At 48.1% G+C, this 21,753-nt stretch overlaps 1 protein-coding gene across 1 annotated transcript in view; it reads left to right on the top strand.

The window, feature by feature from the left end:
• Positions 1–6: 6 nt before the first annotated feature.
• The window catches only part of CACNA1A (calcium voltage-gated channel subunit alpha1 A), a gene marked incomplete at its 3' end in the record, with an annotated part of 209,672 nt that continues 187,925 nt past the window's right edge, over positions 7–21,753 (top strand). Inside the window, 1 exon segment of the mRNA XM_023763966.1 lies at positions 7–169. Coding sequence (XP_023619734.1) covers positions 15–169 — 155 coding nt within the window.

Below are 21,753 nucleotides of genomic sequence, written 5' to 3'. Positions count from 1 at the left end.
CCGGGGCGCAAAGGATGTACAAGCAGTCAATGGCGCAGAGAGCGCGGACCATGGCCCTCTACAACCCCATCCCCGTCCGACAGAACTGCCTCACGGTCAACCGGTCTCTGTTCCTCTTCAGCGAGGACAACGTGGTGAGAAAATACGCCAAAAAGATCACCGAATGGCCATATCCTTTGCCCGAAGCCCGGCAGCTGCGCCTCCCCCTCCTCCCTCCGCTTCCCCTCTTCCAGGCTGGGAGGGAGACCCGGGGGTTGATGGGAGGTGGGGGGGTCTTCCAGGGGCTGGGAGAGGGGGCGCCGGGGAGGAGTGTGCGGAGTCTCTCCACCCCGAGCGGGGTTGAGCTACGGTGCAGGCTTGGGGTGGGGGGACCCGGGGAGTGGATTTCTCCGAAGAACCTCTTCCAGAAGGAGGGCTGGGCCCTGGGGTCGAGCAGGGGCCTTGGTGGGGCCTTTAGAGCCAGTTCCAAAGGGGTCGGGGTTCTCCCTAATGAGCCGGGGCCGCGGCCTGAGCGCACTGGCCAGGACCGGGGAGCCATGGGGGCACTGGCTGGGTATCCTTAGTCTCCCCTCACCAGCATTTGCGGTTGCCACAGAGCCAGAGCCCCATGGCAGCTCGCTGGCCTGTCCACCGGCCTTCCCCAGGTGGGGGCCGCACTCTTGGGGGTACTTAGAGGTTTCCAGGGCCAGGAGTGAGGAGGAGAACATGTGGCCTTCACCCTGAGGGGCCAGCACTGGCCTGAGTGGGCCGCTAGCCTGGACAGGTGGAGGGCACTTCATCTCCCGTGTCCTCTCATCTTTTGGGGTGTCGAAAGCATCCCAGTGGCCCCATCTGGGGCCCTGACCTGGAAGACCCCGTATGAGCTCTCTCGGGAGGAAAGGTAGGGCAGGAGAAAATGTTGGGTCCTGCCTAGAGGGCCGTGCCAGGCCCTGGGCTGGATTCAGCTCTCCCACCATTGGGAGCCGCGAGGGGACAGCAGGAGAATCAGCGCCCATGTGGACATCTCAGGCAGGTAAACGCCTTTTTCTTTTTTTTAAACCAAAAGATCCAGAGAAAGGTGAAGACCACATTTTCCTCTGTTCAGATGCTATCCAAATGCAGATCCCCGGTGTTTCTTTAAATCTGTGCCTGCTTGAAATAAACCTTAAGGAGGGCTTAACATCTGTTGAGATGTAGGCAGGCAAGGATGGGTAATTAGTCGGGCTCTCTAGCAGTTATCTAAGCATGACCCAGATTCCAAGGGGGGGGGGCGCACCCTGCTCCCCAGGCTGGCTGGCCACCGTGTCATGCCCAAATGTGCCACTTCTTGGCAAGGTTCCAACTGGCTGCTGCTCTCAGTGTAAAAATGAACCGGCCTGCCTGGGTCCCCAGGACTCGGCAATGAACCCCCATCCATGTTGCCTATGGTTCTGACTTATACTCGACAGGGCTGGGCCTTGGGGTGGTCCTGGGTTGGTTCTTTGCAGAGCACAGTGGTGGCTGGATTCACTTTCAGTGGGACTCAGTATTGAGCCAGGCTTTTGGCTTCTGGGTGCTTAAATTGTCACTGAGGTTTTGGAGTGTGTGAACAGTTTACTCTGAGGGTGGTGAAAATGAAAGAGTTTCGGCTGGGGCCCATCTGGAGGGGTGTACCCCTAACCACGATGGGTGCCCAAAGCAGGAGCCAGGTCTCTTTGCCTGCTAAGTTCCAACCTCTCAGAGGTCTTGTGATCACTCTGCCTGCCTCCTCCCAACCCCGGGAGGACTGGTGGGAGCTTGGAGGATGGCGAGGTGTCAATGTGTGCCCTGCTCAGCTAACTCCAGGGGGTGTCCGGGAGGAATTCACTGGTCTGACAGGTTTCCAAGTTGAAAATGGCTTTAGATTGCCTTCTAGATCATGGATTTGGCATCTCCTAAGAGGAAAGGAAGGAAGTGGAAGTCTAATGTGTCCTTAGTTCACCCCGGTCCGGCCTGAATCCTGCAGAGAGGGCTGTTGGGGAGGCAGGGGATCGCTCCGGGGAGGGGTGCAGGTGACTTAGGAGTGTTGGTGGGTACTTGGGTTTTTTTTTGGCTTCCTGGCTCTTGGTAGCTTTGTGATGAGTTTGTGCATTTTGTTCTCTGCAGACAATTTTTGTTCTCTCTTTGGCCTGAGGCAGCAAGCACATTATACAGCCTCACTCTAGAAGGGAAGGCTCCCCACCCCCCAATCTGTCACTGAGCAGGTCACCCAGGACTGAGCTTTTTCCGGGAGGATGAGATGGGTGAGGACGGAGAGCTGGGGGCCTGGAGCAGGGAATTCAGGCCAGTGCAAGGAGGTGGAAACGCCGAGGAGTCAGTGTGCCAGGGCAGAATGTTGACTTCTAAATCCAAATACTACTGCCATTTAAGAAAGTGTTTACGTACTTATTCTGAACTTTTAGAATAAAGTCTGATGTATGTATAAGAAAGTGCACAAGCTGAGTCCAGCTTACAAGTGTTCACAAAGTGAAGGCAAGCATGCAACTGGCACCCAGGTCAAGAAAAAAGATGTGACCAGTCCCCTTTCCCCCCCAGCACCTCCCTCATGCCCCCTCCCAGTCATTCCCCTACAAGGGTAGCTGCTACCCTGATCTAACCGCAATTGGCTCATTTTGCTTCTTTGAACCTCCTGTAAATGGAGTCACAGGCTGTGTTATTCGGAATCTGGCTTCTTTAGCTTAACAAGATTCATCCATGTTGCTGTGAGTGGTTCTAGGCAGTTTCTTCTCATGGCTATGTGATATCTTATTGTGTGACTCTAACACAGGTACTTATTTTGAGGGCCACTGGGGTAGTTTCTAGATTGTGCGGTTGGGAACATTGCTGTATTCGTCTTTTGTTAAACTTTTCCTTTGCATTTCTCTTGGGCCTATACCTAGGGGTGGACTTGGCCCTGCCATTCTCTGGTACATGTGTTTTTGGAATCTGCATTAACTAAGGGTTGTCGTTGAATCTGGAAAGCAGCTTCCTCACTGTCCTTGGAGGAAGAGTGAGTGCAGGTTTCATGAACTTGGCTGTATGCGTCCTGGGCCTAAAAGTGTTACTTACAGCATGGCACGCTGGTGGAGAGTGCAGCCTTGATCTCCCCATGCTCACAGGCACTTGGCCATTGTGACTTCTTACTCTTCTGCGCGCACACACACACACACACACACACACACACCAGCAGTGCCAGCTTGAAGCCAGCAATGAGAATTAAGCATTCTCATTAATTTTATTTCTCTCTTCCTAAGTAAGAAAACCGAAATGGAAGTCGTGGGTGTTCAGATTTACACTGCTGCTGCCTTTTGCTCTTGGAGTAAGAGCCGGGCAGCAAGCCATCTTGACCACACACCTTGGTTGCATGTTTTTGTTGATTGGAAGCCTGATCTAAAGATGGCTGTGACAGGCTCTGGTGACGGCTTCTAAGGAGCACAAATCTGTCAGCTCAAGACGTTGCATCTGCCAACCTTCCTAGAGCCCCCACTTAATGCCACTCGCTCCTTCTGATGTGCCACCAAGCGCCACTGTGAATGTCATCTTCCCCCAGTCCTGCTGATGCCAGCAGTTCTCCCACGGAGCAGGGTAGAGGAATTTGGGCCATTGCAAGAGCCATGGACCCAGGTCTGTGTGTTTGCACGCGGTCTCCTGAATCGCGTGTGGATTCTGGCTTCTCATCTGTGTGTTTTGGGAATCGCAACAAGAAGCCCAGAGTCCCACCACATCAGGTAACCTGTGGACATTGGCCGACTGGCATTCCCCCAGGTTTTTTTTGTTTTTAAATGGAAGGCTCTTTAAAGACAACTGAGAAACAGAGGGAGCTCTGGGAGAAGTTGGAGCCCATCCTGAAAAGTAGAATGTGCTAGAAGATACTTCTCTAGAGGGCAGGACAGTATGATTCCTAGGTCCTTCTACTAGATCAGCATGGCCGGCATTTTCAGAAGAGCAAAATTCTGGGAAGTAAGAATTAGCATGGCTTTTTTTTTCTTTTTTCTTTTTTATTACAAACGTGCCTTCCCTTCTCTGAAAAACCTACCTCGAACTGGCCGGAGTTTATAGTTTTAATGTACAGTCTGAATGTATCCCACCCAGTGTGCATTTTGGAGTGTTTCACTGTAGAAATGCTAGCCAGGCTTGATAATGGGGTACTGTGCCAGCCCCCCCGGGAGTGTTATGTGTACATTGCTGTGCTTCTCAAATGTTCCTGTGCATGAGGATTATCTTGTTAAAGTGACGATCCTGGTCCAGAAGGTTTGGGGTGGGGCCTGGGGTTCTGCTCTTCCAACACACTTCTAAGGGTTGCCCATGCTGCTGGTTTGTGGGTGACTCCTAGGGTATCTAGGTCATATCACAGATGCATCCTGTTACTTTTTTTTTCCTTTTTCTTAAAAATCAGGTTTGTTGAGATATATTAGCAAGTTCACCCCTTTTAGCATACAGCTCTGTGAATTTTAACAAATACATGCAGCCATGTAGCCACCACCAAAATCAAAGTAGGGAACAGTCTGTCACCCCAAATTATCCCCCTAACACCCCTTTGAGCCAGCTTCCCACTGCCAAAGCCCCTTGCTAGCACTAATCTGTTCTCTATCCTTACAGTTTTGCTTTTTCCAGAAGGTTATATAGACAGAATCCCACCGTGTGTAGCCTTTGAGTGTGGCTTCTTTCATGCAGCCTTTGCAATCCATTCATGTTGTTGTGGTACCAGTCGTTCATTCCTTTTCAGTGCTGCGTAATATTCCATGGGATGGACGGACCAGAGTCTGTTCATCCACTTCCCAGTTGAGGAACATTTGGGATGCTTTCAGGTCGGATGATTATGAATAGAGCCACTGTAAATGCTGGCAGACGGGTTTTAGTAGGAAGCATTGGGAGCCTACATTTCACTTCTCTTGGGTAAATAAGTAGCCAGGGGCAGGATTGCTGGGTTGTGCAGTAAGTATATGTTTAACTGTGTGAGAGACCGCCAAACTGTTTTGCAAAGTGGTTGTGCCATTTCAACATTCCTACCCTTGTTATCCTTCTGAAAAAGCATCGAGCTCTAAATGCCAAGGCACATGTGGCCTCAAGGGTTTAGGGTAAAGAATTGTGGGTGTGTAGAAAGTGCTGGAAGTGGTAGCATGAAGTGCCAGTCAGAGGAATAGGGAGAGTGAGGATGTTATCTGTAGCCAGGTGCCTGCACTGGTTTGAAATGTAGGGAGAGAAGGGAGTGTGGCGTGGGGGGCATTGGTTCTGCTGCTCAGCTGTGAAAAGTCAAGGCCCGCCCCCTACTCACCCCTGCAGTCCCACCGCGCCCTAAAAACATTTGTCTGGTGAGTGAAAAAGGCCTCTCTGCCTTGTTTGCCAAATCGTATGGATCTGATTCGCCCTTGTGCCAATGTTTTAGGTTTTTGATGGGTTTTAGTTGTGTGTTGGGGGCATGGTGTGCATGAGGTTATCAGACCAGAGAAGGTCTCTGAAATTTTAGTGCTTGAGAAGCTGGGGAACAGTGGCCTCTTGTGAGTGAAGTCCTCCTTCGGTGCCTTGGGGGTGAATGTCTGTTGAGTGCTTGTGGCTTGTGCCCCCCCCCCGTCACCCCCCAGTCGCAAGCACACGTGTACTTCCTCAGTGATCGAAGGCACCACCGTGAAGGTGGGCTCCGTGCAGAGATGGTCAGAGCCCCCATAGTGAATACATTTCTGCGAATGCTAACTCCGCTTCGTAGAAAGGACTGGGTGGTGCCATGAAAGGCAGCAGAGAGAGGGGAAGCGCTCCGGACTCCGGGTCAGCCTAGGTTTGAATGACTCAGTTTCCTCCTGTGCATGATGGGAATACTGCTTCTGATGGCATCTCCCTTGGACAACTCTTGGGAGTTTAAATGGGGTCACACATGGTAGTAAACACTCAGCACAGTGTCCGGCATGGAGAAAGCCCCCAAAATACATGAGCCATAATATCAGAGACCACTTGTATCCTAATGTTCTTTTGGGGAAACTTTGGCTTTTAGGGAAACGAGGCTCTCTGGGTACAGGGGCAGCAAAGGGCCCTGTAACTGGCCAATTTGACTTTAGTCATCTGAGTGGGGCACTCTTCACAGTACCCCTCGGAAGCTTTTGGAGGTAAAAATCATGCCCACTTGACCCATTTTTCTATTTCCTTTGGTGTAAGACAGAATTCACTGTCTTCCCCTCCCTTGATCCCTCCCTCTGATGGTGACAAGGTGAAGGAGTTTTAAAAGATATACTTAGCTTTCTCCCCTCCCCCCATGTCCCACCACAAACTCATCTCCCTTTGAGCTTGTCAGGAGTCCCGCCCAGGATGGAGACCACAGGCCTAGGACAGCTGCTGTGGCTACCCCAGGTGACCACTGGGAGTTAACAACAGAACCCTGCTTTGGGGTTAGCTTAGGTCCCCCTCTCCTCTCCCCCAATTTCTCTCTTTCTTCTTTCTCTCTTGGAAGTATAGAGAAGGCAAGTAACATTCCGGAGGAGAGGATCAGGTGGTTGGCCTCAGCAACTTGGGTTTCAAAAACCACCAAGAATGAGTTCTTGTCTGGGTGACCAGATGTCCCAGTTTGCCCAGGACTGCCCTGGTTTTAGCATCTCAGGAAACCCAGCAGTTCTAGGCAAACTGGGATGTTGGTCACCCTAGTGGTGAGTTCTTAACAGTGAAGAGGAGGGGAGCAAGGGATGGTTCCGTGGCCCAGGAAAGGGGAAGATAGGTAATTTTTTCCCTCCGAGAAAGCCAAGACTTTTGATCGGAATGAAGTTGGCTTTTGGAGGCTGCCCACTTAAGGCAGCTAATTCAAACGAGATCCCGGCTCTGAAGCAAATTTCCGGAGTTAAGTCTGGATCAAGTTTTGTCATCTCTCTTGGGTCAGACATGACTTTACTTTCTGTTCAGACTGGGAACACCCTTGGGGCTTCCTTGAAGGGGCTCAGTGCTCAGGTTGGACCTGGAATTCAGCGTCAGCAGCCTCTCCCCCTGCATAACCCTGCTCACGGGCCAGGGACCCCTCTCTGGAGCCATGAAAGAAACTCAACTGGGTCACCCACCTACCAGTAAATAATAATCACACTGTGAACTTCTGTACTCATTTTAGGCCCGTGTGTCTGATAAACCAATTTTAAGGTATTTTATCCAAGCAGTGTTTGCAGGAGGCCTAAGTCTGGTCTCAAAAATAAACTGACAGATTTCTCTTTAATGAGACACATTGGGGGTGACCTAGAACTTGCTCTGGGGTAGGGGTTATGTGGTTTCTGACCTCCCAGAACTTGCCATATTCTTTTATCTCCTTGACCTTTATTATTTTCTTTATTAAGAATAATGGAACTGGGGGGTGGGGGGAACCTTCATTTGCTGCTGTGCAATGTTTGTGGCACATTGTGGAGTCCACATAGGTATGCGACTCTCTGAGCAAGGGCACCAGGAGTGGAGGAAAGGGGCAGAATATTGACTGGAGGTGCAGCATATAAGGCTTGGGGACTGGTGACTCCGCTGCAAGTCTCACCTCCAGTTCACGGCAGTGAAGCCTCAGTCTGCTCATCTGTAAAATGGGCACAGTCCAGTGTCCAGGGAATTGTGGAAAGGCTAAAAGATACTGTGCACAGAAAGCATGTGGCATGTATTATCACTGTAAAAAGTAGCAGGACAGATGGATTTTAGATTTCCTGATTGGAAGAGCTGGATTTGTTGTGGTCACCTCTCTGGCCCTGTGTTTGGCACCTACAGGGGCTAAATACATAATTGTGCACCTCTCTGGCCCTGCGCTTTTATGCACCTCAGGTTTACAGCCTATTGTTTTAATTCTCTTCTGGGTTTACAACACACTCTCAATATTGTCTCCTTTAGCTTATTTTTTGTTATTTTAATAGAATATGGAAACAGTGGTGGACCGACCAGCTAAGTCAAAAATTAGAATGGTGGTCCTCAGAGTGGTATCCCCGGCCCCACAGGGTCAGCATCACCTGCTCTAGGCAAACTTCTCACTCTGGGGCATGTTCAGCATCCCCTGGTGGGCTTCTAAGCAGGAGCTGGGCCTCAGCTCCAGAGTTTCTGACTCAGCAGGTTTGGGATGGAGCCTGAGAATGTGCATTTCTAGCAAGTTCCCGATGGTTCTGGTACAACTGTTCTGGAAAGCACACTCCGAGAAACCCTAAGCTTAGAACATGACCAATAACTTCACCTATAATTCCCAACCCACCTTTTCCTCATCCCCTCCCCCTCTGCATTCTCTGAAAGGTATTTACTCTCCCTTGGATTGTGTGGGTTTTCCTTCCTTCCTCCCTCCCTCCCTCCCTCCCTCCCTCCCTCCCTCCCTCCCTTCCTTCCTTCCTTCCTTCCTTCCTTCCAGGTTTTATCACATGTGCCTTATAAATTTAACTTGCTTGGCTTCTGAGCTCTTTAGCCTTCTGGAACTTGTACTTGCTTTTTTCACTCAACAGTATATTTCTAAGATTCATCTCTCTTGTTGAGTCATTTATTTTTCTTTGTATAATATTGCACTTTGTGATGATACAACAATTTATTCATTTTCCTGGATGGTGGACATTTGGGATATATCCAGATTTTTTTATTTTATCTTTTGCTATTAAGAACAGTGCTGCCGTGATGAATAAATAATTTTTCAATGAATGAATTCAAGGTGTTAATTTTAGTCTGTGTACTTGGGAATCTAGCTTCAGTTAGAATCAGCTGAGATTCATCAGCATTTATGGAACACCCGCCATCTGACAGGCACTGGCGAAGGCATTTCACATTCTACTCATCATGCTCTCGAAGGGCTAGGTCAGCCAGACAACCCCCGTTCCTGCTTGTTTTCTGAAAGTCAACCTGTGGTTTAGACCCATTGGTTTGTGAGAAGCCACATGGCCGAGTTGAGAGCATGGACTCTGGATCCAGGTGGCTGGGGTTCAAATCCCAGCTCTTCTAGTCACTAGCTGTGTGACCTTGGGCACGTCACGTAAGTGTTCTGTTTCTGTTTCGCAGTCTATCCAGTGGGGATTCTAAACGCACCTATCTTGGAAAATTAAATGAGTTAATATATGATATTCTTAGAATAGTGCTTGGAACTTAGTAAAGCTCCATATGTGTTTATAGATGGATGGATAGATGGATAGCAGGAAGGGAGGAAAGGAAGAAGGGAGAAAGGAAGAAAAATAGATGCATAGGATGGATGGATGGATGGATGAAAGAAGGGAAGGAAGGATGGATGGATAGATAGATGAGGGAAAGGATGAATGAGTGGACTTGTTATGGTGGCCATATTAGGGATTCTCTGACCTAATGCTTGACATAGTGTGTGTCACACAATAGGTGCTACAAAGTATTAGTTATTCTGCCTTTTCTTTCCAAGGTTCTCAACTCCTTTGATCTCTGTTATTCTTTGGCATGTGTCTTGTTAACCCATTTTCCTGGATGATCACCTCAAACATCATTGCTCCAAGGTATAAACCAAGGGGAATCAATCACAGGGTGATGGTGTACAGTAGAATTCCATGATTCCAAGGCTCGAGCAGGATTTCCGCCATCTCTCAGCAATCCTTTTCTATGCTCCTAAGCATCTTCCTGACACCACACTGACAGACTCTCTCTCAATACCAGATTCCCTCCAATTTCCACAAGCTCCTCCTACTCCTTAGCCTTGCTCTAAGAGTGCCATCATTGATGAAATCAATTACAGCAAGAATAGGGCAGCTTCCATGAGGGTCTTACAAGAACTCAGAGTATATGGGTCTGCACAAATTGGGATAGCCAAACATGTTTATGGACTTGAATTACCTTTGGAAGAGTTGTCAGAATGCAAATTTTTAGCAGTGTGGCCTATTCCTATTCACAATGCAGTCTTTTAAGTTGTGGATCACGGATGGATGATTACGGGGAAGAGGGGCACATGCTGTTAGTGTTGGATGAATGGATGGATGGATGGATGGATGAATCTGTGGATGGTTGGACAGAGAGATGGATGATAGGTGGGTAGATAAATGAATGGAGGGGAGGAAAGAAAGAAAGAAAAAGGATGAAAGAAAGAAAAAGAAAGAAGAAAGAAAGAAAGAAAGAAAGAAAGAAAGAAAGAAAGAAAGAAAGAAAGAAAGAAAGAAAAAGAAAAAATAAAGATGAATGATGTTGGATGGATGGGTGATTGGCTAGGTGGATGGATTATAGGCAGGTGGATAAAGAGATTGGCAGATTACTGGATGGGTGGGTGGGACAGATGTATGGATGATGGATGGAAGAAAGGGAGGAAGGAAAAAAAGGATGAATGGATATATGGACAGATAGTGACTAGATGGGCAGATGACTGGACTGGATTGAAGGAGAAAGAGATGGATGGGTGGGAAAACGGGTGGATGTTGGGTATAAGAGTGTGTATAGAAGGGTGGATGTCCATGTTGAGTCTCTCTAATATTTGGTGTTCTTATTGGTTTTGGAATGGCCAAGTTCCTCCACTTATACTTTAGTTGGACCTTTCCTAGAGTCAAGTGAATTTTGCATGTTTTTTGTGAAAATATGATTGTATGCTTATGTCTCACCTCTCTAATTAGAAAGCTCCTTGACAGTAGGGGTTGGTAATTTACCTTTCTCACATCTCCCAACAGTTCCTGCTCTATATCGTGCATAAATGTTTGTTAAGTGGGTAACAATGAGAAAAACAGTGTTGCTGACAAAGGTTATTAAATTTCTGGAAATACTTGGTTTATTTTATTTTAACATGAGTCTGAAAGTGGAATCCAAGAGAAAGCGGGATTTCTTGGATTTTGCTTCATCGGTGAATAGTGGGAGGGTAGAGAGATAGATGTCCCTTTTCTGAGCAGGTCGGGTATGTGCCCCAGATTCTTACCCACTGGCCAGAGATTGCAGATCAGACATACGAGGGCCCTACATGGCCCTACCTGATCTGGTCCCTGTTTTGCCTCTGATCTCATCTCTTCCATTGTCTACCCCTTCTATTCTGTCTCAGCCCCACTGGCCCTGTTTGCATTTGTGTCGGCTGTTCCCTCTGCCTGCATCAGAGTTCCCCCAGGTCTCCCATGGCTGACTCCTCTTCATTTAGGTCTCAGCCCAAAAGCCCGCCCTCTTCATTAACGGAACACCTAAAGTACAACGAAGAATAGAAAATGTATGTATACTCTCCTGTCCAGAGAGAATCTCTGGAGACATTTTTAAAATATATTTCTTTATTGATTTCAGAGAGGAAGGGAGAAGGAGAGAGATAGAAACATCAATGATGAGAGAGAATCATCAATTGGCTGCCTCCTGCACACCCCACACTGGGGATGGAGCCCGCAACCCAGGCATGTGCCCTTGGCCAGAATCGAACCTGGGACCCCTCAGTCCGCAGGCCGACGCTCTATCCACTGAGCTAAGCCTGCTAGGGCTCTGGAGACATTTTAATATATTTTATCCATACCTTTTTATGGATATAGGCTTTTTTGAACACATTTCCACGTCACTAGATATCTTTGGCAGCATCAGGGCTACCATGTATACTTGAGTGGGCTCGACACCACAAAAGGGTATCCCATCTCACATCATAGGCCTTATAGAACGATTCATTTATTATTTAAATGCCCCAGTTGATGGAAGCTTAAGTATCTTGTTCTAGAGAAATGAATATATGACCATTTTGGACAGATGGACCTAACAACTTGAAAAAGGGGCATCTTATTGAAATTCACATCGTGGTGCTGTATGGGTTGGCAGCAACCCCAGAAAAAACTGTTGTTAATATCTGATGACTTTATGGCTGTATCGTACTTCGTATAACCGTCTCCGGTTGGTTGTTTGTTTTGCTTGTGAAGAACAGTGCAGCGAACATCTTTGTGCATGCATCTCTGTCCAAGGTTCTGATTTTCAGAATAAAATTCTAGTCTTAGATATGGGACTCAAGTCTTGAAACCGTTGCCACCACTTTCCTTGAATCTGTAAAAGACATTTTGAAACTCAAAACTCAGGAAGTTGAGGAGGAGGAGCAGGGAAAGAACAGTGGATTGGTTTGCAATTCTTCCTGGGCTGCACGTACAGCAGTGCTTTTGAACTGGGGGACTTTTGGCAATGTGTGGAGACATTTTTGGTTGTCACGAATGTGGAGGGAGAGGTGATACTGGCATGTAGTGGGTAGAAGCCAGGGATGCTACTGAGTGTCCTAAAAATGCATAGGACAACCCTCCTCCCACCCCAGGAAAGAATCATCCAGCCCCAGATGTCAGTATAGTGCCAAGATTGAGAAATCCTGATGTAAAAGATGTCACGGATTTCTTGGAGGGGAGTGGGTGGATTTAGAGTTTTGGGGTGACTTAAATTTAATTTACAGTTTCTCTTCCTTGCTGGGTGTTGAAGCCAGCTTTCTGTGAACTTTAGATCCCACACGATCAGCAACAGGCTTGCTACCAACAGATTCGTTGATGTAAATATAGACGAGTATATAGAAGGAAATCTCACCCGGAGCCGGGAAAGGTTGGCATGAAAGCTGCTGTGGCCTCCGTTTCTCCTTTCTTCTCCTTCTGGTGCCCAGTGTTTCTGTCGTGTCTCACTTTCTCTGGGTTCCTGGCATGGCGAGTGCTGCTGGTGTAGACTGTGGTTTTTTGCTCCCTTGGTCCTCATACGAGGGCTTGCCCTGGGCATGTACAGGATGCAGACCCCTGGAGCAGGTGAGGTTAGAGATGGTGGGGGGAATGAGTGCATTCATTCATTCATTCATAAATGTTTATTGAGCACCTACTATGCGAGGTGAGGGCAGGAAGGTGACAAGGATAGATTTGTGCAGAGCTGTTTTGACCATGTGGGGACTTTTACTACAAAGGAATTCGCGTTTTCCCCCTGGCACACCTACACTTTTTGTTTTCCATAACAAAAGTAGGGTCATTTGGGTGCTGTTTTTCCACCAACACGAGCCACGCTGCAGCGACCCCGCCCAGTGATGATGTTTGTGCAGACGCCTGCAACTATTTCCGTAGGACAGAGTCCTGGGAATGGCACAGCTGGGTCATGTGTCAGGCTTAGGGCCAGGTCACGAGTCTGTGCCCTCCAAGGGCCCCTTTCCCTGATTATGGAGCCAACTGGGTTGCCCTTGATTTAAATCTCGAAGACGGTGAGCCTTTTCCAGATCTGTGCGAGCTCTCTGCATCTCCTTCAGGATCTTCTGGTCACACCTTTTGCTCGTTTTTCTCTGCACAGATGTCTTGCGGGGGAGGAGGTTTGCACCAGGCCCTGTAGACGCTGAGGTTCTATGGCTCTGTTTTGGGTTTCAGGCAGTCTAGGGAGGGCTATTGAAGCAGGTTCCCTGGGTTCAAATCCCCACTCTGCTTATTTCCAACTGCACCATCCTGGTAAGTCACTTACCCTGCTAGGCCTCAGTTTCTTCATCTTTAAAATGGGTATAACATGAGTGCCTGTCGTTAGATGGTACAGATCTAGAACATTCTGTCATTCCAGGGAGTTTTAGGCAGTTCTAGCATCAGCATCTCCTGGGAGGGAGTTGGAAATGCAGAATCTCACTCCCAACCTTCCTGGGTCCCAATCTGCATCTCAACAAGGCCCCCTTGTTGATTTTGGCTGCAGTTGGAATCACTTGGAAGCTTGAAAAATGCTGATGACCCCGGCTCCACCCAAGGATGCTGGTGGTGTTGCCAGATGGGGACTGGCCAGAGCAGGTCTGCCTCACGGTGGCCGGTGGTGTGTGGGTTCTTGACTTTGTGCAGGAAAGATTTCACAACACGAGTCCGGGTGATTTTGAGAGGACGATTATTGAACCTGGGGACAGCGACACAGGAAGGGCTTAGGGTAGAAGAAGCAACAGGAGAGAGCCTGGGCAGGGCTGCTCTGGCTCCTAGAAACGTTATAGGAGAGAAGTGAGCCAAGGTGGGGCTGCCGTGAGCTCATTGGAAAGTCAGAGAAGGGGGGGCCCTGAAGGCAGGTTCAGGGGGTTCGCCTGGGACGAGCTGTGCTGCCCACTGCTCCCCTGGTTGCAGGTCTCGTGGGGTCCCTCAGAGTTTAGGAGAAAGAAAGTCCAAAGTTCATGCCCGAGAACCGGCCTGGGTGTGTTCCAGCGAGAGCCCATGCTGGTCCTTGTCTTACGGGTTTCTCTTTTCTGTGGCAGAAATCCTAGGGGAGGGTCTTAACAGAATATTCCTCAGTTTTCCAGTGTGTCCTTCAATATGTTGATTCGTCAATATGAGCTTATAGGAGAATTTGGGTTTATTCTCTGGTCAGTTTCACTGCTTTACTTTAATCTCGGGTCTGTCTAGCTCTAATCAGGTTTTTTATTATTTGTTCCCCTGACTTTTCGTCCGTCCTTGGGTTTGGCTGGCACCAATGGCGCTAACCGGGTCTTTGTCACCTGTCTTCCTGACCAGGGTGATATAAGCTGTGCATTCTTCTCTGGTTAGGGAGGCGGGTACGAACCATTTGCTCTCAAGTGTCCTTGGTTAGGGAAGATAAAGGTCATGCAGTTCACTGGCTGTAAGTTGTAAGTTGCTCAAATTGTTCGGCCTTGTTTAATTTTCTTGTCTCCGTTTCCCCATTCCACTTGCCCAGGAATTGTCCTAGCTTCTTACTATCCTGCCTCAGTGGGGTTGGTCCAGAGCGGCCCCTGGGTGTAGGGAGTTTTGAAACCACTCCAGGGGATGCTACAGTTCAGCTAGGATTGGCAGAGAGCCTACTGGGTGGTTAAGAACACTTGGAGGCAGGTAGACTGGAATCGGAGCTGTGCCACCTGGGGTCAGCCGCTTACCCTCTCTGAGCCGCAGGTTCTCTCTCTCTCAAACCAGGACTTCGCTGGCGGGGCTGCAAGAAGGAAATGATGTGAAGGTTCAGAGTGCTGAGCAGGGGGCCTGGGATGTGGATAGTAAAAATGAGGTCAGCAGCCCTAACCGGTTTGGCTCAGTGGATAGAGCGTCGGCCGGCGGACTCAAGGGTCCCAGGTTCGATTCCGGTCAAGGGCATGTACCTTGGTTGCGGGCACATCCCCAATAAGGAGTGTGCAGGAGGCAGCTGATTGATGTTTCTCTCTCATCGATGTTTCTAACTCTCCATCCCTCTCCCTTCCTCTCTTAAAAAACCAATAAAATATATTTTTAAAAAATGAGGTCAGCAGCCTTAGAGCTAATAGTTGGAGTGGAGGACACTAATCTCTTTTTTGATGTTCTTCTTTTAATTAAAAAAAAATTGAGGTAAAAGTCACATAACATAAAATTAACCTTTAACCATTTTAAAGTGGAAAATTCGGTGGCGTGTAGCACATTCACAGGGTTGTGCAACCACCACCTCGATCTACTTCACCCAAGAGGAGACCCTGTTCCCATTAGCAGTCACACTTCGGTCTCCTTCCTTCCCCAGCCCCTCGCAGCTGCTAGTCTGCGTTCTGTCTTCATGGATTTGCCTGTTCTGGTTTTGGAGGTTTTGAAGTACCGCCCCCCACCCCCCAGTAGAGGACCCTTCAGCACCCAAGTGGGCCTGTGAGAAAGCTCAGCTCTCTTCTTCTCTGCGGCTTCCTTCCTTGGCATGGGGCTGCCCCCTCCGGTGCCCCCCTCCCCCCCTCGCACCTGGTGGCCGTGGTTAATCCCAGCAGCGCAGCAGGCCTGTGTTCTGCTCTCCTGGGGCCTCCACAAATGAGAGGTTTCATCTCAGCTGGGGTTCTCCCAGTTAAATATTTAATAAATAAGACCTACAACGTGTGATGCTGGGAGTGTTTGATAGTGAAATTAATGAGGGGAGAGTTGCAGGTGGCCCACAGATCCAAGCCGGAGCCTGGCCCAGGGTGTCCTGGTGGCGCAGACCTGGGTGGCGTCTGGGCCGCGGTGGGCCCCACCATCCGTGTCCCTTGGCGCACATGTGCCTTCCTCTTTAGCACCGAGTCTGGCACAGAGAAACCACTTGATAAATATGTGTTACAAGAAGGAAAGAGGGGGAGGGGGGTGAGAGAGGGAGGGAAAGAGAAAGGAAAGATAGAGGAGCAAAGGGCGGGAGAGAAGATGAGGGAAAAAGAAAGATGGAGACAGAGATGGGATGGAAGAGGGAGGGAGAAGAAGGGGAGACTTGACAAACAACTTAGAGGGAAGAGCTGGAGAGAGGGCAAGGAAGACAGTGATGAAAGAGGAAGAGAGAGGTGGAGGGGATTGAAGGAGGTAGAGAGAGATGGAAGAAGAGAGGGAGAGGAAGGGGAAGAGGGAAAATGCAGAAAAAGAGAACCGGAGAAGGGAGACAATATTGTCTCTGGTATCTTTCCCCTCTCCGTTAGCCTTACCACCTTCCCCCTCCATTTTTTTTATCTCCCATTTCTCATTTCCTTACTCTCGTCTGCTTGCCAACTTTTCATTCCTTTTCATTTCCTGTGTCTGTTATCTTTTCATTTTCTGTCTGAATGTTTTCCCCCTTTTCTCTTTCTCTTCATAAACTGTCCCTTGGTGTGTGTCATATTTTTTTAGTCTGTCTCCAGCTGACTGTGTGTGTGTGTATGTGTGGAGGTGGGGGGGGGGGCGGGGGAGAGAGAGAGGAACATAGATCATTTTAAAGATCAACCATGAAGTGAATATCTACTGTACCCAAGTCAAGAGCCAGACCGCCACCATCTCCCCAGAGTGCCCCATATGCCCATCCCCATCACAACCCACCTTTTCTCCTTCCTGGGTGAACCACTTTTGAGGATTTCATGGGAATCATCAGCTTGCTTTTCTTTGTGGTTTTACCACCTAGGCACGCCTCCCTAAGCAATATAGTTAAATGTTTCGTGGTTTTGAACTTTATATAAATAAAATTACATGATATGAGTTATTTTGTATTTTGTTTCATTGGCTCACAGTTATGTTAGCAAGATCCATTCTTATTGTGGTCACTGTGGCTCCCTCATGTCATATTTGTTCACTGATGATGAATATATGAGCGGGTTCCCTTTTGGTCGCCGAAAAGAAGCAACGTTGCTAGTTGTTTATGGATGAGCCTCTCCGGAGTATATGCCTCGTTGCAGAATCACTGGGTATTAAAATTAGTGCATTTTCAACTTGGCTGAACACTGCCTACCAAAGTGTTTTTGCAAAGTGTTTGTGCTCATGTACACTCCTGCCCTCAGTGGCTGAGCATTCAAGTGGCTCCACACCCTCATCAACACTTGGTATTGTCAGACTTAACTGCAGCCTGTTTAGTGGATGTGTGGCGATTTGAGTTTGTGCTACCCAATTACAAGACAGGCGAATGTATTTTAATATATTTATTGGCTACTCAAGTTTCTTCTTTTGTGAAGTGCCTCTTCATGCCCTGCCCACTTTTTTATTGGGTTGCTTGGGTTTTGTTTTTTGTTTCTCATATTGATCTGTAGGTGATCCTTATGTTTCCTGATGGAAACTGGTCCTTCATCATTATATGCTGTACAATACAGTATCTTCTCTGGGCTTGCCTTTTGGTTCTTTTTTATGGTATCTTTTGATCAATAGCAGTTCTTAATTTTAATGTGATTGCATTTAGAAATATTTTTCTTCACAGTTTGTGGGTTTTGTATCTTATTTAAGAAAACCATTTCTACCCTGAAGTCATGAAGATATTCTGTACTGTTTCTAAAAGTTTTTTTTATAGTTTTGCTCACTGTATGACTTTAACCAGCTTGGAATTGATTTTTATGTATGGTGTGAGGTAGGGGGTCTGATTTCCTTTTTATTTCATAAGCGTTGTTCCAGCACTATTTATTAAAAAATCCATCCTTGCCTCAATAATTGATAACCTCTGTGACTGTTTAACTCTTACCTCCTTTGATCTGGTACTCAGGCAGTCAAGACACAGATATTTATAGTGTTTCTGACAACATAACTAGGCACTGGGTTACAGTGATGAATATGGAAGATGCAGTCTGCCATGGAGCTTACAATCTGGCAAGGATGACGGATAAATAGTTATAGCTACTTAATTTACAATTACAGATGCTATCAGGCCTTAGGAGGGACAAGCCCAGCATGCTCTGAGAGGAGCATGTAAAACAACCTCTCCTGAAGAAGTGGTGATAAACAGTTTTTAGTGGAACTCTGCTATAGTGGAGCAGGAGGAGTGGGAAAGATGTACTGACCAGAGGGAACAGCATGTGCAAAGGCCCTGTGGCAGATGCCTAGGAATTTGGTATTTATTCTAAAGGCATGTTCTGGCCACTGACGCAGCAATACACAGAGATTGTCTGTGAATGGCCCCACTGGCTGCTGTGTGGAGAATGGATTGGATGGGAACAAGAATATAAACCATGAGACCAGCGAGGAAATTATTGTAGTCCTTCAAGGAAGAGGCAGTGTCTCTTGAACTGGGATGATGACTATGGAGATGGAAATCTTTGGTCATATGGAAAGATATTTTGAGCTAGCATGATTTCCCACCCTCTCTCCTTTGGTTGAGTTTTCTGGGTGAGGAAAGCAGTTTGTAATTCTGCCAAATGTATGTGTTCTGGAGGACCCATAGTCTTTGGAATTCTAGTCAAGAGAGTCACTGGACAATCTCTGGCCCCCAAGGTTTTCTGGAATCAATTCAACAATAGCAATTTATTAATAATGATAGCAACAATGAGTTGATAGCCTTCCCTTCAAAACACCTTTTAGCTATTACCTTGTTTGTCACCCCAGCCGACGCTGTGAGATGGGTGGGGGAGAGAAACTAGGATTTTTTACCTCAGTTTTATTGTAGAATGGGGTGAGGGGGGATTGACTGGAACTCTTGAGATCACACCAAAGGTGCTGGTTTGGGGGTTGGAGCCCAGTTCCTTGACTTCTGGGAGTGGAATCAATCTCCTTTATGCAGGTCACACACCAGCTCCCCAAACATACTCTTTTTGCAAATCATTTCCCACTGGGAGCTCCTGAATAATTTATAAGACCTCAGTTTCCTTGACTATAAAGTGGGAATTAAAATAAAATAGCTACCTCCGAACTTTGTGCCTGACATGCAGTGAAGACCCATTACATTTACCTGCGTGAATCCATTAGTGCCCCTGGTTACAGGGTGGAAAACTCCAAGGGGCTTGAGCAAGAAGAGAGGAGTTCCTGGATCCTGGGAGGAAAGAGCCCCGGGAGTCACTGGGCATCGGGCTTGTTCAGATAAAGAGATCATATGACGTCATTAAACCTCAGCTTCCAGGCTCTGCTTTTTGAAGTTGGCTCCATTGTCCATGTGGTTGTGACATGCCATTGGTCCTCCCTTCATCATATCCAATGTGATTCTCTTTTGCAGCCACCCTCCCAGCATTCTCAGCAAATGGTTTATTGCTTTTGATTGGCTCATGGGGGTCATGTGCTCATGCTTGAGCCAGTCACTGCAGGGAAATGGGAAATGTGGAAAGGAATGTTCTGATTGTCTTAGGTTGAGTCACATGATTGGTCTTTGGTGTTGGGGTAGAGCCAACTTCATGGAACGGGGAGGAGAGACCCCTTTAAAGGTGTCTGAGGGTGTGCTAGCTGCTGTAACAGAAGTAGTGAACCTCACTTTCGCCAGCATTCTGTTGACCAGAATTTCATCCCCATGGTGTATCAGTGAGGGTCTCAGTAGGAAACAGAAGACACATATCAAGAGTTGAATTAAGAGATGTGGGCAGTTATTAAAACAGAGAGGGAGAGACAAAGGGATAGAGAGAGAAATGGGGATAAAAATAACTGATTGACAGTGGCTGCAGCTTGAGGAAGCAGGCAGAATAAATGCCCCGTCTTCCTGCCCTCCCATCATCTCTTGCCAGGGTTCCCCATTGTTCAAACCCAGTTGGAAGCTAGAGGGTAGGTTGCTCAATGAGGCCGTCCACACAGGTCAGCTGCCCTGGGCATAACAGGGTAGAGAAGGAAGGAGAGTGGATTCTGGATCATAGGTGACAGCCAGGACCCGGGGCGGGAACATTGGTCCATGTGTGCATCCAGGAGGAGGAGTTTGGTGGACGCATCACACTACCTTTTCCACCAGGACAAATCAGGTTCCCAGGTGACAAAAAAAGTCTACTTTGCTGCTGTTACTGTTATTCTTGGTGGTGATTGTTGGGTGTCTCTCCAGGCTACTACCTCCTCTCTCCTCTCCCCTCCCTCACTCTGCCCAGAGAGCTGGTACTGGGAGTCTCAGCAGGCAGGCAGTCCTCTGGAAAGGCCCTTGGTTTACCCTGAGGCTGGGCACACCTCCTGCCTGAGGCAAGTGACCATATAGCCGAAGGTGAAACCGAGGAGAGACCCCTCAGGCTGAGCCCAGGGAGGTGGACTGGGCCCCGGGGGCAGGAAGCAACCCTCTGCATTTTCCACCTGCTCCACCCTCTTCGGAGCCAGTCTTGGCAGCAAGAAGTAGGGCGCACAGGTGAAATTGCTGCTCAGACATGCTAACAATGGCTTGTGCCCACCCCGCCCCAATCTGGTGCAGCTGTGTTAGCAATGGGTCCCAGTCTCCAGCCCCCTCCAGGGTCAGCCCGGCATCTGTAACAATGACCTGTCCCCGCCCAGCCTCGCCCACTTCTTTGAACTCCTGTAAGGTACTGTGATGACAGGCCGTTACTATGGGCTTCCTCCATTCAAGCTTAAGTGGCCTCTTCTCCCCTCCAGGGGGAGCGGAAGAGCAGCCCCTCATGGCTTCTGGCAGCAACCAGCCAGGTTCCCGCCCTCCCACCACCGCCCACTGTGAGGCATAGAATAATGAGGAGAGCGGTGGACAGACCCACGCCCCCCAGGGCCATGTGCTGGCCCCGGCTCTCATGAGCTCCAAGGTTCCTGGTTTTCATCACCCTTTTCCACATGTTGTCAGATCCCTGCTTCCAGGTTCAAATCTCAACCACAGGGACGTGACCACACGGTCAGGTGACTTCCCCTCCGTGTGCTTCAGTTTCCTCAGCTGTCAAACAAGGACACGCCAGTCACAGGCGTTCTGGACAACATGGCAGGCACCTCGCTTGTATCAATTAAGTTCATCCTCTCAACTCTCTGAGGAGTGGGTGCTATGGTCATCATCCCGTGTGATAGGGAAAACCGGGGCAGAGAAGTTCAGTAGCCAGTCTGAGGTTTCACAGTCCACAGTGACAAAGGTGGGATTTGAACCCAGGTTCCAGAGTCTGTGTTCTTTTTTAAAAAAAATATTTTTTTTTACTGACTTCAGAGAGGAAGGGAAAGAGAGAGATAGAAACATCAATGATGAGAGAGAATCATCGATTGGCTGCCTCTTGCACGCCCCCACCCCCACCCCACCGGGGGTCAAGCCCGCAACCTGGGCGTGTGCCCCGACCGGGAATCGAACTGTGATGTCCTGGTTTATAGGTCACTGAGCCACGCTGGTTGGGCCAGAGTCTGTGTTCATAATCTGTAATAATAATATCCTAATTCAATGAGCTGTTGAACAGATTTAATGCAATAACATAAACAAAAAGCTTAGTCCAGTGCCCAGCACATAATAAGCACTCAAGATAGGTGTTATAATAGCAGTTATATCATTTTATGTTATATCGTTATATATCAATATAGAAACACATGCTCTAACTACTGAATATATTAATATTCATCAGGGGTCAGCAATCGTTCTGCAAAAGGGCCAGATAGTGCAGATCTGAAGCTTTGTGGGCCATACAGTCTGTCAGGGCCACTCGGCTCTTGCTGTTGTAGCAAAGGCCCCACAGGCAGTATGTAAACAAATGGTCATAGCTGTTTTTCCAGAAATACTTTATTTTACAAAACCATGCCACAGGCCTGATGTAAGTATGTGCTACTATATACATCCAGCATTTTTTCTGTGTTACTCCTGTTTCTATCTTTTCCCCTTCATGTTATTTTTTTGGTTGTTTTGTTTCTTATATAGAAGGCCTCTTGTCTCCCTATGGTCCTG

Source organism: Myotis lucifugus, unplaced genomic scaffold, assembly GCF_000147115.1.
Source record: "Myotis lucifugus unplaced genomic scaffold, Myoluc2.0 scaffold_310, whole genome shotgun sequence".
In the NCBI taxonomy this organism is placed as follows: domain Eukaryota; kingdom Metazoa; phylum Chordata; class Mammalia; order Chiroptera; family Vespertilionidae; genus Myotis; species Myotis lucifugus.
This window is presented reverse-complemented; position numbering and strand designations above follow the sequence as displayed.